Source organism: Microchirus variegatus (genome assembly GCF_963457635.1).
Source record: "Microchirus variegatus genome assembly, chromosome: 14".
NCBI lineage: Eukaryota > Metazoa > Chordata > Actinopteri > Pleuronectiformes > Soleidae > Microchirus > Microchirus variegatus.
This window is the reverse complement of record NC_139815.1, coordinates 12964315-12980152: the sequence shown is the minus strand read 5'-3', so window position 1 is coordinate 12980152 and position 15838 is coordinate 12964315. Positions and strand designations below refer to the sequence as shown.

Below are 15838 nucleotides of genomic sequence, written 5' to 3'. Positions count from 1 at the left end.
CCACCACATCCAAACTGAAATGACTTTATTTAGAATCACTAAAAAGAATGACAAACTCTAAAGCCATTCGGACTATACTTTAGGTTTTCTCTTAAATGCCTTTTTTAAATTTTTATTCTATGTGTTTGTATACCCTATTTTTTTGTTCTGTGTTGTTTACTTTCACTTTTTGCTCTCCTAAATTGTAATTTGAATAAAAGTTGAATAAAGAGTTGAAAGAAGTATTATTTTAGAAATGTGCTTTTTAGTAATAAACATAATAGTTACCAATAAGACAAGAAAAGTGGTTAAATACTAACTATAGTCTATATAAATAGTTAATGAATAATTTTACTAACACCATACAGGTTAGTCTGGCACCACTAAATAAACAGCTGTTTTCTGTACGTGTGAAAATCGATAATTTACTTGGGACAACTAAATTTTTTTCTTTTAACCTGTAAACAAACCTTTGTAAATGAGAAGTTATGTTCCTACTTTTATCTATGATTTAGTCACATGATGCAGGAAGCTATTCAAGTGTGGCTGAATGTACTTCCTCTCTTTGACTTAAAACGGGAGCATATTCGGATATCATAACGTCAAACTCCATACAGTGTGTAATATGATTATGGTGGTGGCTGGTGATGGGGGACAAAGAACCAAAGAGCTGCTCTTCCTCAGTAAGACGGTCGTTTTATCAATTTGTTCCCAAGCAACATATTTCTATTTGTCTGAAGCTGTGCTGTTTTAGCTTCTGCAAGATTTAGTTTCCTTAAGTATGATTCAATAGGACGAAAAAACAAACACAAGATCACGAAATAGAACATGTTCATTTAATATAAGGCAATGAAAGAAATCACATTATACAAACAGGTTTCAGGGAAAGCCCCAAAACAGTTATCACAAAATGTTTTGTTTTGTAGCTACAATAAATTTCGACCCCTATCCTATCCATGTCAATAATAAACAAACTGCCAAGCTAAATATTATAAAGTGCTTTGTCATTTTATTGTTTGCAATTGTCAAGGCTAAGTCATTACAGTTGTCTGAGCATTAAGCTAAGAGACATTTCAGACACTTCTCACCCCGCCCCCCCCAGAAAAAACACCCAATGCCCACTTCAGACAAATCAGTTCATTTCAAAACCATTCACAGCAGCTAGTATTAATTACAACATATTAAGAATGTGTTGAGCAAGAACACTGCTTTGTGTGCTTTGTAAATGTTATATTAAAAAAATATATATGTAAGAAAAAAAGCATCCAGCAATTTGATCCACGCTATACATTGTAAAGTCAGCACCTTTCTCCTCCTACGGAGCAATCAGTTCTTCCCTCTAAAAGAGAAAGGGAAAGACACAGTTAAATTCACTTCAAATTAAAGTTTTAATAAACAGAATACTAATGAAAAAACAATGTAGAGGGAGGGGTTTTTAAGTTGTAATGCATACTGCATATACAACAGTGGATGAGAGGTACAGTCTACAAACACAGACATAACATATTCCATCCCACAATTTTCCCAGGTTAGCTGCAAGCAACAGCATGCAGGCGACAAACATTGACTTCTAACTGCAAGTAATTGGAAAAGCGGGATGAGCAGTGAAAGAAAATCATGAAACAAACTGCAAACTAAACAAAAAATAAAGCAATTGGGTTAATGGTATTCCAGGGTCATGACTTTAAAACAAGTCCATGTTAGGATGTCGCTGAGCATTTTTATTATATTGTTATTTTCAGCAGACTAGAGACACCCAGTGGACAGTTGCTGCAAACACAGTAAAATGTCACATTTCCGGAAATGTTCTCTGTATTTTAAATCACACTGACCCTGGAAAATAGGAGTTAAAATGTGAAAAGAAAAGACAAAAACAGGAGTCTGGCTGGTAAAGGAAGAGGAGGCACTGCGGTAAGCAACACTGTTAAAATGGCTGCAGGGATGCATGTTGGAGAGAATCACACCTGGCAACAACGGTTCCCTGGATGAGTCCAAAACCTGGTGAAGATGAAGTGAGATCAGAATTGTATCTTTTCTTTTTCTGCCGACTGTCTGTATTCACACTCAAGCTGCTGTTGATGCTTCGATGCATCTGCTCTGCATGTCCTAGCTGTTGTAACTTCAATGCTGGTTGTTTTACATTTCAAGTTTGACTCCATAGATTACACCTGCTTTTATTTAATGCATGTATTACTTTTAAATAAAAGTTAAATTGGCATAACATTATAAAAAGGAGTTAATGACAAGTTAGGGGCAAGACAGTATTGACAGTGTCCAGCATTGAAGCAGCACTGAAAAGCAGTCAAGACAGTGAAGAAGAAGAAAAACAGTGCTCATGAAAAAGAAACTTTCATGCTGTAGACCAAATTACATCACAAAAATCGCTTCAACAAGCGATAAATCAATGCACTTTGAAGTGGTATCGACTAAAGAGGTGAATCCTCCATTTCCTCCATTTGTTTGCTCCTTAGTGAGCCGAAAGACAACATGGATTCACACATGCGTCATAATCAAAGGACAAGTGCACCTGAAGAGAAAACAGACTAGAATGCTGATGCAAGATGGGAAGATCAAAGGCAACAGGAAAAGAGATGTCTCGTAATGGTTCAAAAGGCCTGGGTGCACAGATATTGGAATTTAGCCTCATATCAGTACATAAGGAGGTAATTTTATTTGAGAAACGTTATTAATTAAAATTTGAAGACACAATTTTTAAGGATTTAAAACAATCCTTAGAAATGTATTTTCAATTTTGGTTACTAATACATTATTTCCATTACACGGATGTACAACGCTTTCCCATGGGGAAAGGTTTTCTTTTAACTACATAAATACTTAAATGGAGCACATGTGAATTATGTGTTTTGTGCATCCGTTTCTATATCGTCAGGAGCTTTTAGAAAGGAAGTCAAAAAACTGGGTCTGTTTTCGATTCAATAATGACATATGGCCAGCTTATTCAAATGGAAGCCCGTGGGCCACATGCAGCTTCTGCACATGGGACTTTCCTGGCTAAATATAGGACAAATAAATGTTTTTTAAAAAGCAACCTCTGAGTGGCCTGGCCCATGGTCCCACAAGAAACACAGAGTAGGAAAAAAGAGAACTGTAAAGATTCCTACATAAAGTCTTACAGTAGTACTGACCACAAATGCAGCACTGCACATAGCCTGATAATTCTTTCATATTCTGTTATATGACCTCCAAGTCCTATATTTATCCATTTTCCCAAGAAAAACTTATGTTGTTGCTAATATTGTGCACCTTTGTTGACTTCAAAGAGCTGTTTTCTACTTTTATGCCATCTGAGGTCTGCAAAGAACATGATGAAATATTTAATACTTAAAAAAAAAAAAAGTGAGCAGGTGAATATTGTGAATATGAGAGGGTGGGGCTTGTTGAGCTTCTACTGGAGTTTGTCATAAGGAAATCTACTGAGATGAGACACATCAACACACAACATAAATATTACATGCAACATCAGCGTCATGGAGACCAACGTGTGTAGTTAATTTTAGGTCATGTTACACGCTAATATCTTAACCATATTATTTCCTCTTTATTAAATGTCTTTACATAGTTTTACAGCACAGTTTTTTACCATACTACAGGCAGCTGGTTCTGAGTTCTCTGGTTACACTGCAGTGCTGGTGTAGTTTGTTATATACCTCCATCTACAGAAAAGTGAGTATTAAGCTGGAACCAAACCCCTGATCTGGCTTGTGTTTTCACCACTGGTTGTGTACTGTAGGTCAGACGATGATAGACATAACAGCGTTTTTCCACTATATAGTACCGCCTCAGCTCTACACAGTTTGTTTGGTTTTCCATTACAATATAGTACCTCCTCAACATGGGCGGGGTCACAGGTCATAGTATCAGCTCAGCTCGCTCGGAACTTCGCCTGAGTAGGTACTAAAAAAGTACCAGGTACTATTGCTAGTGGAAAAGCAAAATAACCATGCAGTGGCGAGTCGCACTAGTGGAAACACGCCATAGCTAATGTAAAATCATGCAGGGACAACATAATGTAGCCTGCCAATAAATTCAGTGATGGGGAAGAATTTTCCACTTTTGACAATTGAAATGCCAATAACTGCATAACATGCCAAGCGGAATCATCTGTTGTCTGTTATTTGTGTTATGTATATATGAGCTAATAGGATTGCAGTAAAGTATGTAAACCTTGTTAGCATTAGTAAGCCTTTACAACATCACCAAATAATGATAATAAAGCCTTGCTGTGGACGTAAATCCTTGGAATCACACTGTGTTGTCTTGATGTTCTTGAACTGGTCGAGAAAATGTTTGTCATAGTAACAAGAGAGCTGAAGGTCTTCAGCCTTCACAGCCATCAAACACCACTACTATGTGCCAGCCCCATAAAACAACAGTCGTCCTTCACCTCATACGCCGTGGTCCCTGCCCAGAACTGCTTCATCTCTCTCCGACACGCAGCCACAACAGCGGAGGTGACGAGGGTGAAAGGCACCAGGTAAAGAAGAGCGGGCTGACCCATTCCTGACAGCAGCATCACAGCGAACGTCAGGATCATTCCCAGCAGATATGCTACAAGGATTAAGAGGGAAAGAGAGATGAGCAGATGTAACAGAAGAAGTACCCTTAATGCTTGTTGATGCTTGTTAACTAGAAGCCTGTGAATGTTCATCGTCAAATTGCTTAATAGTGATATGTATTATTATATTTAGCTTTCAAAATCTACTTGACATTTTTATTATAGTGAATATTTTTCTTAGTTTTTTTCCATTGCCATTTTTGAACAGCACCCATCTATATGAATGTTGCAATTATATATATATAATGTCAATTTTAACAAATTAAATTAAGATATGCAACATCTAGCAGTCAGCAAAAATCATGCCAAATTTATTATTTTATACAGCTATTGCATGTAGACAGAATTTTGTTTGTGTCAATCAATGAATTCAAAAAGGTTTACTCTGAAGACAATGAAACAAAAAGTAATAACTTGTAGATATGCGCAATGTAAACATAACAAACTTGAAAGAAACTAGCCTACGCTGTCCGGGGCCGACAGCAAGGTGTATATCCGCGAACTTGTCCAATCCTCAACTTTCCAATATACCCAAAGTATATGCACTGGCACCTGCCACTAACTGTTTTAATTAATTACTAATAAATTCAACAAAATAACTGTTAAATATTATGATATAATGCTGACTACACTTTATACATGTTCAAAGTATCCATATAAACTCGATATTGAACACAGAATATCTGAACTCATACATTTCTCTCTAGTTTTTAATAAAACTAGTTAACCTATTATACCTTGTTAAATATTATGAATATTAAAATGCTAACCACACCTGCCATATCTTCAAAGTGTCCAAATGTCAAGAAAAAGCTTACACTATGTTTATTAAATTTCATGAAAAAGCATACAATATGTTCAAACTTTCCATTCAATGCATTAATAAAGAAATAGAGGCTTAACTTTTTTTTATATGATAATACATTTATATTATAATGTAATAAATATTATGAATAAGTGCTAAATAAACCCATGATATCCTCAATGTGTCCAAATGAGCTCAATAATAAATAAAGAAAAAATGCCTTAACTATTTTTTCTAGACTTGCACTAATAAGTTAACTAGTTAACTTATTATGTAACTATTACCAATCATAGCCAAAGTAATAATGATTGTACTTGTAGATAGTTGTTACATGAATCATTGTACAAAATGTGAAGGCAATATCTCCATCAGTCTGGAAGATAAAGCCGAAAATTAGTTTTTAGCATAATAAATTAATTAATTTGCTAATTAATAATAAAGCTACAAAGATAGGGATAATTCTCAGGTGGTATGTGATGCCTATGCAAAATTTGAAGCCAATACCTGTAATACTTTGGAAGATACAGGCGAAAATATGGCTTTTATATCATTAATTAATTAATTAACTAATTAATAATAAGGGTAGACAGCTCAAAATCAATAGGGATCATCTACAGGTGGTATGTGACCCATTAAAAAAAAAAGAAAATTTAATCTCAAACACCTTTCCAGTTATCGCGTTAACGGCTAAAATACATGCAGTACTTTCATGCTTTGCGTTAACACACTAAACTCGTTCTTAAAAGGAAACAATTGTATCATGTTGACATAACTGTTTAAATAAGGTGACAATTAATTAATTAATTAATTAATTAATTAAATAATTAAATATTTGTGAGGTACCTATGCAGCAGCTGACAAAGTAGATCTTCTTGCTACTGTTGATCCAAACATCAAACCGGCTGCAGTAGGCCACGAGAAGACCTGTTTCACAAGACAAAAATATAGACGGTTCAATTGAAAGAACAAGCAATGGACAAACCTGCTTAGTGACATCTGATGTGTCAACTGTAGAAGAAGAAGCCACTGTTGTCTGCATTCAAAATTGTTTTCAACCAAGAGTTTAAGTGACACTTTAACATCACCTGGTACAATGATATCACCATAACCCAGGATGGAGAACTGCATCCCACACAAGTTCTCTGCAGAGAACCGTGGAACACGCATCACCACCGGCAGCTGAGAAACATTGAAATAAAACAGACACAGAGTGAGCCACAGTTCGTGTAAAACACATGAGACTCAAACTGGTGACAATCTTTCTACTTCATATCAATGTCTTAAAGGTCCCATATTATGCAAAATCAAATTTTTAATAATTTAAATCCTTATATTTGGGACTCTGGAGGTCCTATCAGTCGCCAAAGTGTGAAAAAAGATGACTCACTCATGTTTTTGAAGAAAAGAAAAAAAAGGCATGAGTGCCAAAAACCTAGTCACTTACATTGATGCTTAATTTAGCCTAAAATGAGGACATTCCTTTCTGTAAGCTCAGCACATAAGAATATTTACTTTACTCAAATATAATATGAATACATTTCCCTGCACAAAGTAAGAACGTAAACCTTCAGAGCCAAATCCTATTGCTATGACTTAAGGAAGAGGAAGTAATTTCCTTACTTTCTCAGAGGGAGTCTGGGGTTCAGCAGGGACTTCCACCATGTTACCTTGTGTCTATGACAGAACCCACCCAAAATCATTGCACAGTTAGTTAACCAATCTATCCATCAGTCCACTCAGGTCATTAACAACAAGAAGAGCATGTCAACTAAAGTGCAGAATTATATTACATCAATGGGAGTCTTCAGCAGAGTGCTAAACCCAAAAAAGTGCTCAGTGATGCAAAATAATACATCAAAAGGTAGCCTCCAGCAGTCACGACAAAATACATGCTTTCGCTTAGGCTATTTATTGGCTCATATCATATTATGAGCATGATATGACATGTTTTAGTGCAAAGCCTTCATCAGAGCATTTGCAGTCAGCCATAGATTCAAATGGACAAGAAAATTATATTTTGAGATTTCAACGATAACGATAATTAGTCAATATGCTTCAGATTTTTTTTAAATCATTAATTAATATATCAATGCACACGATGTTTCAGGAAAACTACTCTTATTTTCTTTCAACTTTAGCATTCAAGTAAAAAAAATCAAAGACTTTGAACTACAGTGTAGAAACTATAAACTCTGGGTAAACAGTCAGACGGTAAACGGCAAACAAACAAGACGAAATTATAAAAATAATTATGGGCATCTCCATGTTGACCTCTTATAAGGATAACAGCACACGGCTAACTTGTGTGGCAGGAATTATGCTAATGAGAAGGTGTGACACTGAATCCTGCTCACTGTTCAGGGAATGTGTGGAATGTAACCGTGGGCTTATTTCCTTATCATTTAAAAACTCGACATCTGCAACTGCACCTCTTGAAAACAACAATCGTGATATTATCGAAGACAACACATCTTGCACACCTCTAGGTTTTAGATGTTTTTGCAAATGCTTAGAAAAACAAAGGAATGCAGAGGAACTAACCTTCTCCCCAGTTGCATCAGGACCTAAGGCAACCTGCACCATGATGCTAACCCCATTCTGTTGAGAGAAAGAAGCACTCGTATAAGGCTAATCATCTTTATTTAGACCCACTATATAAAGGACTTTTATCAAAATAATGCTGAAATAATTAACTGCGTCTCTTAGTCAAATACGTTTCATTACCATCAATAAAATGTATTTCATTGCAGACCATTTAAAGCAACATTTTTGTTATATACAAAACACAACACATTGCCCCACAAGTAAAACATAAAAAAATCAAAATGCAGAGGAAAAAGTGCATGTCAAGCCCTGAGAGAACATACTCATACCTTGGTGAAGAAAGGAGTAATGAAAACGAAAAAGACGTCATACACGAGCAAAAGGCTCAGCAGGATCACACAGATCTATTTGAGGACAGAAAAAAAAAAGATCAGATGTTAAAAATGCACATTAGGACATTTATCAGATCTGCATTATTGCCAAATTTGCAATAAAACATACTAGTGGCAGAAGACTAAAAACATTTATATATATTTAAAAAACTGCAACAATCACTCGATGAGCTCAGCAACAAACAAAAGTGTAGTGGCCAAAGTACACTTAATTCCAAAGCCACTGAAAGTCTTCAGCTGTAGTAAGGTTCTAATGGGCTTGACTCGTAGGCACTGTTTTAATTCATCAATCACGAAGGCAAGAGAAAGTTATTTGCACATTTATTTTCCACTTGCTTTACATCCAAGTTATATTCCTGTTCACATGTATCCAAGCCTGTCTAGGACCACCAATGCATAGAAATATTCCTTTGACGTTCCAGGTTGTGAATGACGATCAATAGGTTCAAACAGTAAGACAGCGTAATCCAATATCACATAGTGACCTGGCGGTCAAAAAACCTTGTTACACCTAAATTAGTAAGCTAAAACGGACACATGAGGCCCTAGCCTGCTAGACATTCTTATGCCTCTTTACATCATAGCCAGCAAAGACATCAAAGTGCCCATGGTGCCCTTTGGCCAAAGGGCAAAATTAGCAAACAAGGGCTACGAAGCTACACATATTTAATAAAGGCTTAAGGCCAACAGTTGACATTAACTATTTACAAATCACAGTATAACAAGTAATCATGTACCAACCACTTAAACCAACCCCAAACTAAACCCCACATTGGCTCCTACAAAAAGTATTAGCAAGTAAATGTTCAACGGCAAAAAAAGAGTTACCTTGAAATTGGACAAAGAAACCGTCTTCATAAAGTTGAGGCAGAAAGCAACGCCGAGAAGGTCCTGCAAGATCCAGATCCATCTAAGTGGAAACAAAAAAGATCTTTGACCTTGTTTAAAATGTGCAGTTTTAACAGGAAGCAGTGACGCACGCTCTCTTACAAATACAACAGGAAGAAAAAGCACAGAGGATCATGGCATCTATTTGTCACCCGATACATTATCTGACTTCGCATCATTATGATGTTAAAACGTAACCAACTTTAATGCTCAGGTTATTATGACTAATTTTGCTTTTATGGGGGATGGGGAGATTAAACGGTGAGATGAAGAATAAAACAAAAGACATATTTCGCAAGAAAATACGCTGTGACACAGCCTTCACAAAGCAGGTCACGTATTGAGTTTGTTGTTTTTGTGCCAGCTTGATAAGATAATGACCAGTGCCTGAAAACATAAGAAGAGAATAACGAACAGAGCGTTCACTTCTACAGTCAAGGTCGGTTCTTGCTTAATTATAAAGATGCCATATTTTAAACACCGAATCAGAAAATGCAATGCTACATTAAAAAACAAAAAATAATCTGTGCCCCAACAGTACCGGTCTTCATTTCTGTAGACGCCCCAGATCACAGCAATGGTAATGCACACAGCAGCCAGGATGAGAGACCTCAGTGAGAAGTTCCAATTTTTGATAGAAAAGCTAAAAAGAAAAAGAAAAGACAGACGTAATAAGTTGAGAGAATTCTGCACCCTGTTCCTCACTGTGACCAGACTGTTTATAGAACAGAGCTGTGTAGTTCTATCTTGTTTATCTAAGTTATCATTGAAAGACTGTTTCTTATACCTCCCAGTGCCACAGCCAAGTTTTTCCAACACTGCATCAAAACAGCTGAACAGTGCAGAGGCAGATGCCAGGCAGAATATGACAATGATCGCATAAACTGGGGAAAGAAGAACACAAGACATTTTTTTTTAAAAGCCACAGGCTCATTAGTTATTTGAATACATTACAGATGTTCCTTCCAACTCACCGAGGACATGGTAGAAGAAGTACATGAGCAGCAGCATTACACACATCATGCCCACAAAGATTACAATTTTGAGAGGAGAGTACAAGGAAAGCTCTCCACTGTCTCTTTTATCCTCGCCACCTCCTCCACCCGAAGTAGCTGAAGCACCACTGTTCACACGCTCTCTGCCACAAATACAAAAACACACGATTTCTCACGATTCTCATTTCAGAACTGTGTCACAGAAATATTATTTTTCACTTTTTTTTTGCTGTGCACCCGTTTCTATCAGGTTGAATGATCGATTTCTGTTTAAGTGAAACTGGACGACAAAGAATGAATATCTCTCTTTTTGTCACATTACTCTAGTTTTAATACATCATATACAGTATATCACGTGTGCAGCTGCAGCACCTCACCTCTCACATGCCCCGCTCCAGTAGCCACCCAACACAATTGTGACGATGGCAATCAGCAGGATGAGTGCTATGCTTGGATCAATGCTTGCATGAGGTGGAGCATACAGCTTTACCTGCATGTCTTCTCCAAAAACCTGAGGAGATATATACACAAGCATTCATCAAATCATCAACCTTTGCAATGTGAGCAGTAACATCCAAAAAAACAATTCAATTTCAAATCACCATAGAACCTTAACACTTTGTGTGCTCGGACCCTTATAACAACAATGATCAGAAATGTTAAGACTATCTGACCTGTTGTGCATCCAGGAAATCCCTGTACCTCATCAGAGCCAGAGGAATATGGACCTTTTCATATTCCGAGTTATTAGCTGATGGAGTGATCTAAAAAACAACGAGTACAGAGATTTCTTGTTGTTTTGTGTCCTGATGAAGAGTCGTCATGTTATGCTTGGCATACAGAGAATGTCAAACTGAATTAATCATGGAACACAGCAAATGAGAACTTTCGATTTACACAGAAAAACAAATCTATATTTAAGACAGAAACCCCCCCTGATCTAGAGCACGGTTTCCTCACTTCCGTATTTTTGAATCACTACTGTCTGTGTATCAGACAGCTGTATTACACTGTTACATTCTAAAACCACAAAGAAAGCATTAGATAATAACACACTGAAGGGAAATAAAACAAAAATAATAGTTTGCTGTGTTTAAACTATTCAAAAAAAACAAAAAACACAGATGGATGTAAATATCCTACCAATGTTTTGTTGCTCGCTATGAGCAAACTCAGAGCTCCGAGGTTCTGAGCAACCTGAGCTTTCCTGCTGAAATCGCAGTCCCCCCTCATCACCACCAGTGCTTTGCCCTTCACCAGATCTGGACTGACCCCCGAGCCATCACACAACGCAGAGGAGATCATGTTCACCAGCGACAACTGTGGCTGCAAAAAGTGAAAACAATAGGTGATTCAACACGCGATACATTTCCCCACAATTTTTTTTTTTTTTTTACGGAACATGTTACAGTTGTGATTATGAACAAATGCAAATGGATAAACCAATTTAGTTGGAGTGATAATCAGGTTGTGATATAGACTGTAAGACCACAATAGATGAGATCATATTACCGCATCTGGGTTTATGTTCCTTTACTTTTCCAATGAACACAGTGGCATATAAACACTATTTGACTGTTGACTACTTTTCTTTAAATGTGAAAAAAATTATAAAACAAACTAGCACATACATAATAAACAGGATAAAGGCAAAAAGATTCACAAGCTAACAGTTTGCAAAACTTACTGCTGCATCAAGGGATTGTGACAGTTTGGTCCAGGAGTGGTTGTGAACAAGGCAATATTCCTTATCTATATTTCCATTTGAAATATGGAGAACTGCTTCTTGGCAGTGTATCTGTTTGAAGAAAGAGCAGTTATTCTCTCACTAACCACACGTTGTTGAAGAAAATATCTGAACCCAAACAAACCCTTAAGGAATGAAAACACATTCAAAAAAATGCCCACTTCACACAGTGACTGCTAGTAAACATTTTCCTGAGAAGGTCATGCACTCAATTGCTTCTTCAATGAAGCTCTGGTAGCTGACGTCACACAATCGTATCATGGGAGGAAGCAGTGCTGTTCACATCCTCAGATATAAATAACTGGCAGCATTATACAGTGCTTCACAAGTGCATTAGAACACCATAAAGTCATAAAACGAGAAAATAGAAATATTTTAGAAATCTTTCAAAAGCTTGTTTAAAACCACTAAAACAGTTTTGTCTGTCAAGGAATGCACATTACATCAGTCAAGAAATAATAATATGCTTTACTATATTTTCAGGTTTTTTGTCAAATCCATGGATAACAATAATAATTAGAGTTTGGCACTAAAAAAGAGCCTCTAAATACAGGGCATTAACCATTACATACATAATGTAGGGCAGATGTGGCTTTTGCTCTACAAGGACAGGGAATAAAAACACAGGAAATAAATCGCTTCTCTAGCTGAAGTATTAAAAAATGAAGTTGGTGGACGGTTGTTCTGAGCCAGGTTGCCAAAACAATCGGGGATGGGACAGCATTTTACCAGAACACTGGGGACAGCGGAGGTGGATCACTGCTATAAAACACACACCCACAGAACACGGAAGACCATAAACCCACATAAAATTGATTCTACTTGTTGAATCATCACTTATCAGGTACTACAGTGAGTCATGACGCTGATGTTGGCATTCAGATTCTCAGCTTCCTGGTAGTAAGTTAAGTGAAACTTAAGGGATTCTGATGCTAGGTTTGAACCTCAGCAGCTCATCTTGACCATGTCTACATGTTTCAGTGCATTGCGCTGCTGATTAGATGTTTGGATATGCCCGGAGAGTGTATTTACTTGCATTTTATAAAGATGTGCCCTTTACCTGGCTACAGTCAAATCTTCCTCAAGTGGGATAATAAAATTTGATGATGATTACGACACTATTTTATACAAGAAGTTTATTGTCATATAAAATCGCACAGTCATTGCAATGCTGTTGTTATACTTGAAGTCAACAACACAGGGTCTCTTGTGATGTAGTACAGCAGTTCATGATTTTGGCTACGTATGTACACATCCTCCATGCCACCTCCAGGACTAATTCAGGTTTATTCGTCAACATAGCGTCACAGATATGCATCATTTTAATTTTCACATGTCAGAATGTCACTTTCGCCATGTGTCATTCATGTGTATGGGTTATCCACAACTGAATTGTAGACACCTTTAATTACTAGTGCTGAATCTATTGCTTGATTATTAATCGATCACTAAATTAATCGGCAACTATTTTGATAATCGGTTTGAGTTTGTTTTTTTCATAATTAAACAGTTTTCTGCTTCTTAAATGTGAATATTTTCTGGTTTATTTGCTCCATATAACAAATAAATCATTAAAACTGAAAACTTTGGTTTGGACAAAACAATACAGTTGACAACTTCCTCATTTCTAGGTTTGAAAGACAGCAATCAACATTGTCTGACATTTTATGGACCAAATTGTTACTCGATCAATCGAGAGAATAATCGATGACGGAAATAATCGTTGGTGACAACCGCACACACGCATGGCAAAAGTGACGTCATTTTGACGTATGTTCATTCCAGATAATAGTCAAACTTCGCGATTAAATGTTAAAAGCCACACGTTGCACAAAAGCTAATCGCTAGCAGCCGTTTGTTTCGTTATGTATCGAACAACATGCTAATTTGGACACAGGATAACATACACAGGTTCAACGTAATTAGCTAACCTGTTATCTAGCTAGCATGTTTACGGACGGTAAGTGAGCTCGGTTAAAAAAACAAAAAACAAACACATATCTTGTTATTGTTTGTGTCGCTGTCGTACTTACCCGTGTCACCATGAGAGCGACACACAGAGTGGCGAGTTTCAGAGCGGTTTCCATTGTGATCACACTCGCGTTTCACAGAGGCTTGGTGCATCGGCATGAATTTGGACGATTTTACACGGAGCTACTTTCGTTATTCGCCAAGTTCAGTGATTGAGATGGCCACTTCCTGTGTTAACTCCGTGTGACGCACGACGTGACACAAGCCGCACCAGCTGAGAGAATGGGTCTGTCGGTCTGTCTGTCTGTCTGTCTGTCTATCTGTCTGTCCGCAGTAGCAAGTAGGAGTGAGACCGCACCGCAGTTTCCTTTCATATTTGCATATCGCAGATTTGATTGGCTGATGGCAAACAGCTTTTCGATGTATTACCGCCATCTACCGAACTGGAGTGTGGAGTGTGATGGAGGGGGGCGACAACTTCAACATTCTGCCCATTATTACCAGAGGCGGACAGAGTACACAGTTTCATTACTTGAGTAAAAGTACATATACCCCTTGTTAATTTTTACTCAAGTACAAATAAAAGTACTGAAGTACTTGTTTTTAAGAGTACTTGAGTATTAAGAGTACAATTTCTAAATATCGCATTACTACTGCCACAGTGCTTACATTTGGGTATAGAAATGTCCTACATGGAGTTATGAAAAATGTTAATGTTAACATTCCCCTTGAAGAATGTAAAAGGAATTGAAAGTAAAATCAAGTCATTTTCATCTTTTTTACCATGTTGCTTTATTTAACATTTCTCACTTGCCCACAAGGAAATAGCACAATGGCAACTATCTGACAAACCTCTGCTAGAGTTTTCATGGCTTACAGAAATGTGTAATATCACTGGTGGTGAGGAAGTCACTTGACACTTGAAGCGAACACTATCATTAACTTGTTCAGAAAATTGAAGTAGTCTGGCGATGGAGGTCGATGGACCTGCTGCGTCTTCATCCATTGTTTGGTCCATGGTTTCATCTCTCAACTAAATCTGACCATGAAGTTTTTTTTTGTTAATGGGTACTCATGGTTATGGATAGAAATGTAGTGGAGTAAAGAGTACAATATTTACCTCTACTTAAGTATCGTTTTTAGAGTACTCCCTAAAAACGATACTTGAGTAAAGTACAGATCCCCCGGCTCTGATTATTCCTGATTTATTACAGTAATTCAACTGTGAATACAGATAAATGGTCTGTGGTCCTTTCCTTTATAGTTATTGCGTACCATAGAATGTGAATTGCATCAACCGTACGTCCTGTTTGCAGATCTTTTTAACCATCATCATCTTTTTGCATTTTCCAACTGTCTGCATAGTGTTGTTCCATGTGTGAGTGTACTATCTGTCCAGTCGATGCCTTCTGTTGCATTTTGTCCTGATGGAATTACACACAGCCAAGGGAGAATGGTTGAAATGGTTGAGTTTCTGCTGCTGACATATATGCTTTGCATCCGTAATCCAAAGTAGCTTTTAGTGGTGGATGTTCAGCAGTGCCACTGTAGTTGCCCCCCAATCTTATCCTGGCAGACCTCTTGTTAATCTTCATACATGAATCCATTAATTTTTCAATGTTAATTACTTAAACCTGTTGACTACAAGCTTCTTTTTTCATTGTTCTTCCTTAAAATTGTAAACAAATACATCTATTTCCCAGCGTATGAATATATGTATGAACTTTTTTGTACATTTACACAATTTACATTTGTAACACAATTTACACATTTACACAAGGGTAGACTGTCTGAGTAAAACACTCTTTACTGAACAGTATTACTGAATGGTATGGAAAATAACACTTATTCTATTATTATTATATTAGAATTCTTCACCTTTAACCTATTACTTTTAGTTCAAAACACTTTTAGTCTAAACATTCACACCACACTGGGTAA

The 15838-nt window shown here is 36.9% G+C and overlaps 1 protein-coding gene across 2 annotated transcripts; it reads right to left on the bottom strand.

Moving 5' to 3' along the window:
• Nucleotides 1-1103: 1103 nt before the first annotated feature.
• Nucleotides 1104-14109, bottom strand: sppl2a (signal peptide peptidase like 2A). 2 transcript variants are annotated; one of them, XM_083900448.1, is made up of 17 exons: nt 13960-14109; nt 11867-11977; nt 11323-11505; nt 10854-10943; nt 10557-10690; nt 10159-10322; nt 9972-10068; nt 9726-9827; nt 9125-9206; nt 8234-8308; nt 7902-7958; nt 6981-7034; nt 6446-6539; nt 6204-6284; nt 4385-4548; nt 1944-1977; nt 1104-1318 (listed from the first exon to the last, which is right to left on the bottom strand). In XM_083900448.1, the coding sequence occupies exons 1-17, from the start codon at nt 14011-14013 to the stop codon at nt 1278-1280; spliced, it is 1617 nt and encodes a 538-aa protein (XP_083756574.1). In that variant the 5' UTR covers nt 14014-14109; the 3' UTR covers nt 1104-1277. The 2 variants fall into 2 exon arrangements, with proteins under 2 accessions (XP_083756574.1, XP_083756575.1); XM_083900449.1 differs by lacking the exon at nt 1944-1977.
• Nucleotides 14110-15838: the final 1729 nt, after the last annotated feature.